This window comes from Syngnathus typhle, linkage group LG8 (assembly GCF_033458585.1).
Source record: "Syngnathus typhle isolate RoL2023-S1 ecotype Sweden linkage group LG8, RoL_Styp_1.0, whole genome shotgun sequence".
NCBI lineage: Eukaryota > Metazoa > Chordata > Actinopteri > Syngnathiformes > Syngnathidae > Syngnathus > Syngnathus typhle.
Window position 1 is genome coordinate 2,712,701 of NC_083745.1, and position 6,794 is coordinate 2,719,494.

General features: G+C 44.6%; 1 protein-coding gene across 3 annotated transcripts in view; it reads left to right on the plus strand.

Moving 5' to 3' along the window:
• LOC133158144 (homeobox protein Meis1) overlaps positions 1-6,520 on the plus strand; it is a 53,782-nt gene extending 47,262 nt beyond the window's left edge. The window contains exons 10-13 of one of the 3 annotated variants that reach the window (XM_061285100.1): positions 1,310-1,368; positions 2,698-2,787; positions 3,155-3,259; positions 5,942-6,084. In XM_061285100.1, coding sequence (XP_061141084.1) covers positions 1,310-1,368; positions 2,698-2,787; positions 3,155-3,213 — 208 coding nt within the window. In that variant the 3' untranslated portion in view covers positions 3,214-3,259; positions 5,942-6,084. Of the gene's footprint in view, positions 1-1,309; positions 1,369-2,697; positions 2,788-3,154; positions 3,260-5,941 lie in introns of all 3 variants that reach the window. The other 2 variants (XM_061285099.1, XM_061285097.1) reach the window with 2 other exon arrangements.
• The last annotated feature ends 274 nt before the right edge of the window (positions 6,521-6,794 follow it).

The following is a 6,794-nucleotide window of genomic DNA, read 5'->3' on the forward strand; positions in this document are numbered from 1 at the left end:
TTGCGTGTGGGTGGAACACAGCGGCCAAGTTTGATGACTCGTCATAAAACACAAAACGCTAATAACTCGACCCAATAACTCAAAGTGCAGCTTTTTTTTTATTATTATTATTTATTTGGAGCCTAAACGGCGCCTAATCTTGTGTCATCTCGCGTTTGTTTTTTCTGTTAATTTGCCGGCACTTTTGTATCCAAAAGGAGACACGTCCCTCCGGTAATGAGGGGTCAAACTTTTGTTTTGCTTCTCTGCTCCCGCTGCTCTCCGGGATGGGGCCCTTTAAATGCTCCCTTTTCTTGGGGACTTTTTGTTTCCTTAGTTTTGGCTAATGCTCCCCTTTTAAGACGTGAAATGCAAGAGTCCGTTGGGGGCAACAGCAGGAACACATAAATCAAGTCCCCAAATCCCCGAGAGGCCGAGCTCTCCTCGGGGTCATTGCACTGGTCAAAGGGTCGATTCACCAGGGGTTAGGTCACAGCGGGTCAGTGTGTGTGCGTGCGTGCGTGTGTTTTTGTGAGTGAGGCGCTGAGAATGAACAAACAGCAGATTTAAACACAGGCGCTTTTATTAGCGTTTAAATTCTATTTTTATTTATGATTCTCCGGCTGTCACATGACTAGTTCTCCGTCATTGGATGTAGTTTTCAATTTAAAAGATGAATTGTCTTCTGTATGTTCAAGAAGAAACACATTTTGTTTTTGTATTGACTTTTTTGCGGGGGAACCATTTCATTTTATAATGATGCAAATGATAATTCAAACTAAACTAAAACAAGCTGTGTAAAAATATAAATTATATTAATGCATTGTAAAGTCATTGAAATTATTTTTATATCATATATGGAATCTTTTTTTTTATTGACTACAATATCTTTTCTGCGGTTACTGCAATACAAAAACAAAATCCCAAAAGATTTATTACTGTGGAATAATTTAACCATTCTAATAAATGAATTTGTTCAGTGCCTGGCTGGGAGACGTCATATGTTTCTCCCGCCTCAATTGAAAGGCCCAAATATGTTAATCCTTGACTCGGGATTAACCCCACTTCACTATCAGTCCATTGCTTCGATTCCCCCTTTCCTAAATTTGTCTTTGTTATTGTCAGGAACGGTTGGGCGTAATAGCGCCACCTGTTGCTTTGCTCCTTTTCCACTCTTAATTAAACGTTGTGCATTTAAAAAAACAGAAACGTTTTCTAGATGTTCTCGATTTTGACTGTTTCTTACATCGCAATGCGTGTTTTCATCTTGACTTACAAGCTTTTCAAGGTCGCCCCTTTTAATCTTGTTCCCCTCCCTTTCCTCCTCCAGGTTCATCAACGCCAGGAGGAGAATAGTGCAGCCTATGATCGACCAGTCGAACCGCGCAGGCAAGTCCTTTAAAGTTGTTGTGCTCGTTTGGCTTTTTGGCTCCAGACCTCCTTGGGCAACTCGCCCCCGTCAGCTTGTCCCCATTTGTGGCCGTTTTAGGGAGCGGTTATTCCCCCCCCCCCCCACTCCCCTTTACACGGCTTAGTTTAGGCTGCTGTAAACTTTATTACCTGTAATAGGGGTGAAAGGTCAGGGCGGTATTAGGGGCCGCAGTAAAGTTCAAAGGCATCCAGAGGGGCCGAGATCTTGCTTCTGCTCCAGTTGACCCACTGACGGCCTCAGTGGGAGCTAAGTGGATTTCTATGAGGGCGTCACAATGGGCCAAGCGTTCTCGGGTTGCACTTAGTTGCCCTCCTCGATTTATGACGTGCGCACTTTGTGTTCTGCGGTCAGCTGTTTACATTAAAAATGCAACAAAGTCCATTTTGGGAAATAAATGTACACCATAAACAAAGAAACAGAATCAACCTAATATGTTTCATTGATTTATTTGGAAACGACAACAACACCTGTTGGAATCTGAAGTAAACAAGGAGATAAAACAGCGAGGGGAAAAAATAGCAGCAGCACCTATTTGTACCTTGGAATAATTAGAGAAAAACTATAAAAAGCCAAAGACAACAACAACACCTGTTAGAACTTGGGTGGCTCACCTGAGAATAGACCAAAAAAAACAAAGCAAAACACGCACGCACAAAAAGACAATTATATCCTTTTTGAATCTGTTAGAGGACCTTGGAATGGATAAAGAAAGAAAAGAGAGCAAAATTAAAAACCAACAACAAATATGAGCGGGGGTGGCAGGAAAATAAGAGTAGCAACAAAAACTCACTGGAATTTGACGGAAATTTTGTGGAGAAAATACAGGCCAAAAGTCACCCAAAACTTGCTTCCATTATTTCCTATGACGGGAATCAATGTATGGATTCTCCTGCAGCCATTGCTCATGTCTGTCTCCATCCTGCAGACTGGAACTAATTGAAACTGGCTGCTAATGTACACGCTGTCCACAAAGTTGTTTAATGAACTACTGCCTATGTGAATGTGTGTGTGTATATATATATATATATATATATACTATATATCCATATTCTTTTTAATGCAGTGTATGTTGCATGTGTGCGCCATTCAAACCTCATTAAAGCCCACCAGGAGCTTAGCGGTATAAAAAGTCCGTTACAAGACAACGGGCTCTCCGCTCCATCTCCCGCTCTTGCGTGCAGTGGTCAACAGATGACCCTGCTTCGGGCACTCAGCCTTAATTACAAACGCTAATTGATCACTCTGCCCCCCCCCCCCTCCCTGATCTCCTCCATATACACACGCAGTAAGTCAAGGAGCTCCCTATAACCCAGATGGCCAGCCGATGGGGGGCTTCGTCATGGACGGCCAGCAGCACATGGGAATCAGACCACCCGGTGAGGAATTTGATGTTCTCGTTCTGTCGTCGTTCACCTGCCATCGTGCAGCTATATACAAAATGCAGATGGCATCTTCAAGACGATGGAGATGCGGCAGCTCCTAAAATAGCATGACTTCATAGCATGACATCATCCATAGCATGGCGTCATAGTATGATGTCATTCTTCAGGGTGACAACATTGTCATGTGACATCACAGAGCGATGACATCATCTTCGCTTTGTCGTACGCAACGGCGTGGTCGTGTGCCACGCAACACTCGTCGGGATGACAACGTAGTGTGACATCATAGCATATGACATCATGGGGTGTTGACATCGGAGCATGGGAACACACTGACTGGTTTGAATGTGCTGTTTCACAGGACCAATGGGCGGCATGGGTATGAACATGGGCATGGAAGGTCAGTGGCACTACATGTAGCCCCGCCCCCACCCCGGGGGTGAACAATCGCAGCAGTGACGCGAACGTAAGTCTGCCATCTAATACTTACATATATTTTCATTTTTTACTGTTTGCACAAAAAAATAAGTGAGGATTATTTTTGCAAAGAAGTCCAAACTCCAAAAAACAGGTGAGGTTTGGCACTAGTGAGTAGTAAGTGACAAAATGGCCGCCCAAATATTTTGCTGCTTAACTTATACTCTACAAACATAATATTAATGACAATGCCTTGTTTAGTGGAAGCACATAAAATATCGTCAAGAAAATTGTTGACTTGACCCTTTTTTTTCCCCCTCCAATCTCTTATTTTCTTTTTTCTCTCTCTCCATCACTACCTTCCTTCCTCCCTCCCTCCCTCGCTTGTCTCGGGGCCAAATGGCCTCCCACGTCATTCCGGGACATACTGTACGTGTACGGGATACGCCGAGGGGTCGCTAGGGTCGTCTCATGTTTAGAAAGCGCACACCAGAGCGTCTGGCAAATTTAAACATAAAATGTTTTTGTGCACGCCGATGTATACTGTATGTGCATACGGTAATAGGATTACTGCTGGCACAGGGAAGGAGGGGGGGGGGTGCAAACTAGTACGAAAAATGGAGGAGGAGGAGGTAGCCAGCAGGCTATGGAGCTTAACGGGGCCTAATTGACTCGATCCAAATTAAATATGCCGTCAGCGGAGGTGTGACCAATGGATTTGACTTATTCAGTTTACCAAAATGGACGCCATTAACCCCTACGTGGAGTGTGCCGCTATTCCCCCCCCCCAAAAAAAAACAAAGAGTCTCATCGTGAGGAGATGTATTTACGGATATGCTGTCGAGATTTTGTGTGCGTGCGTGTTGGGCGTGTCCAAGTCAAACGTCCCTCCTCCTCCCTGGTAGCAGCTGCTCGCCTTCCCAGCAGACCCCGCTTTAAACAGCCTCAATTTGCCTGCTCAATCCCGTAATTGGGCCACCAGAGGAATCCCGGCCCAGTCAAGATGAGCAAGAAACATGGAGGGAGACGGGGAGGGAGAGTCAATGACGAGGAGGGGGGGGGGGGCACGATGGAACGGACCAAAGGGAGGATGAAAAGGGGGGGTGGGAGTCTGACAGCTTCATCAGCTTGTATTGGTGGCGTCTTTTCTAGGTCAATTAAACGATGAAAGTCTTTTGTGAGCAATTAAATTAATAGCGTATGATGATGGAGTGGGGGGGGGGGGGTCATTATGTATTCCAAGCGTTTTTCATTAGCTTCTTCTGCTTCTTCTTCGTCGTGGTCTTCATTGCCACGTTCGAGCCAATTAGTGTTGCTTGGTGACGGTCCAGTTGGAGCCCCCTCCTTGTGAAACAATACACCTGTCAGCATGCATGAAGTCGGACAAGCCAAGCAGAAGACACCCCCCCCTCCCCACGCACGCTCTTTGAACGCCACCGAGGTGACTCGCATGTCACCTTTGGCCCCGTTTGCCATCGCCGAAGACATTCGGGAGCCAAATTTGGTTTTCTTATACAAAATAAAATATGGATGCTTGCTAAAAACATGTCAGACTTTTGCGAACTTACTCAAACACGCAGTTCTTTCACCAAGTCCAAACAAAGCCATTTCATCCATTGTGCTTTTTAAATAAAAGTTTGGGAGTTTAGCATTTGCTGATTTTTCATTTTCCTTGATCCAAACGTGTGTGTGACCGCGTGAGCGATCGGCGCCGGTGAAGCCCCCCCATCAAATGTCCGTCCCCCATCTCGGCTGGAGACGCTTTTGTCCCCCGGCTGCAATCATTAAGCGCAAATTTGTTAACCCTCGGGCCGAGGGGTCGAGATGCGCCCCCGCCTCCTCCCCGCCATTAACTTCCCTTTCTGTTGGATGAACTTTTACTGTTAACGAAGGGCGTGCCGCCCCTGCTCCCTCCGTATTGTCCACGTGAACGCTCGTCCCCCTTGATTCGGCCCCTGCGGACCCCAACGCGGGAAGTCTTGAAGCCTTGCGTATTGATTTGCTTATTAGCGAAAAACCTTATTAGCAATTTGTGCTCCTTCAAGCTCTTTATTGGGACTCGGCATCCATTGACTTCACACGCATCGACTTTCGTAGTCAGCGTGTTCTTGTTAAGCGTGCAAAAGATGGATTTTTCTTTTATTGCCACATTTACATGCTCTGCTTTGGTAGCACAGGTGACCTTTTAAGAACAGGAAAACCGTCTTAAATGGGATTTTACAAAGTGTGAGGCCTTAAATAGGTTATGTCGTTCTTAAATCCGACTTTCAAAGCTATTAAAAGAGAAATGCCGCAAATACATTAAATGTTGCCATATGTCAATAGTAACACTACGCTGCAGCCAAGGCTTTGCTAGCGCTTTTTGAATTCAACCCTTACACAACAAAAAATACTACCATTACAAAGAAAAAGAAAACTTTTTTGTCATGAAAAAAAATCCACTGCTTGGCAAAAAAAATACCCAAGAGAAAAAATATTTGTATATATATTTTTTATTTTTTAACTACTTATTTTTAATTAAAAATTCACTTATATTCTCGGAAATTTAAGACTATAATATTTCCACAAATTTTAATGTTGCAATTGCACTTTGTAAATTGTCTCATGGAACGTGATATTATCATCCAACCAAACCTTCTTGACACGATTTTCAAATCCCTCACAATCTGCTTCTCGTTAGCATTAGCATTGATTGGCATTATTAACCGGCTCTTTTTGTGTGTGTGTTCAGAACCGCAGGGCACGGCAGAAGGTCCTGTCACACAGAGGCGTCCGTACGGATTTACGGGGACGGGATCCCCTTCGTCCCGACCGCAAAGCCGACCATCTTCCTTCCTGCACACTTCCGATACCCCTTCCACTTGTTTATTATCACCCGGCCTGACTTCAAGGCTCCGTGTTGAGCCCGACTCCCCCAAAAGTCAAGACAGACCACGCCCCCGCCCCAGTTTGTGGCCGCCACCATTCGGACACTGTTGAGACTTTCCGTGGCGCTCCTCGAAAAAAAAAAAACTCTGATGGATGAGCAGGACCACGGCGGGAGACGGGTGTGAGAAATAGCCCAATGTCTATAAAATTGACTGGACACTTAAGAAACCAAAAAAGAAGGTGCCCACTTCAAGAGAAAAATCAAGAGAAATAAGGCTGGGGGGGAAGACATGAAAAGTATATGGAAGCAAGCAAATATACTGTCAAGTGGTGGCAAACCATGCTGGACTCTCACAACAACTATTGTAAATGCTATTGTATTGTTCTGCATATTATGTTGTTTCTAATAGAGTTCTTTTTTTTTTTAAAAGGCCTCAACTCATTTTTCCCTGCTTCCATTCTTTAAACATCTTTAGACACTCATGTGCAGAACTATATCAGGGCAGGTATCCCTCTTCCATCTAAAAAACACAAATTGAGAAACGATATAGTCGTGGCCAGAGAGTGTAAAAAAGAGGTGGCCATGGCTACACCTGGCTGGCCACCATGTAGCTCCGCCCCTGGATTCTAGTGAGGATGAATGGATGGATGACATTCCTCCTATCACTTTATGCATCTTTTCTTAGAAGGAGTTCCGCAAAAATACTTTAAGATTC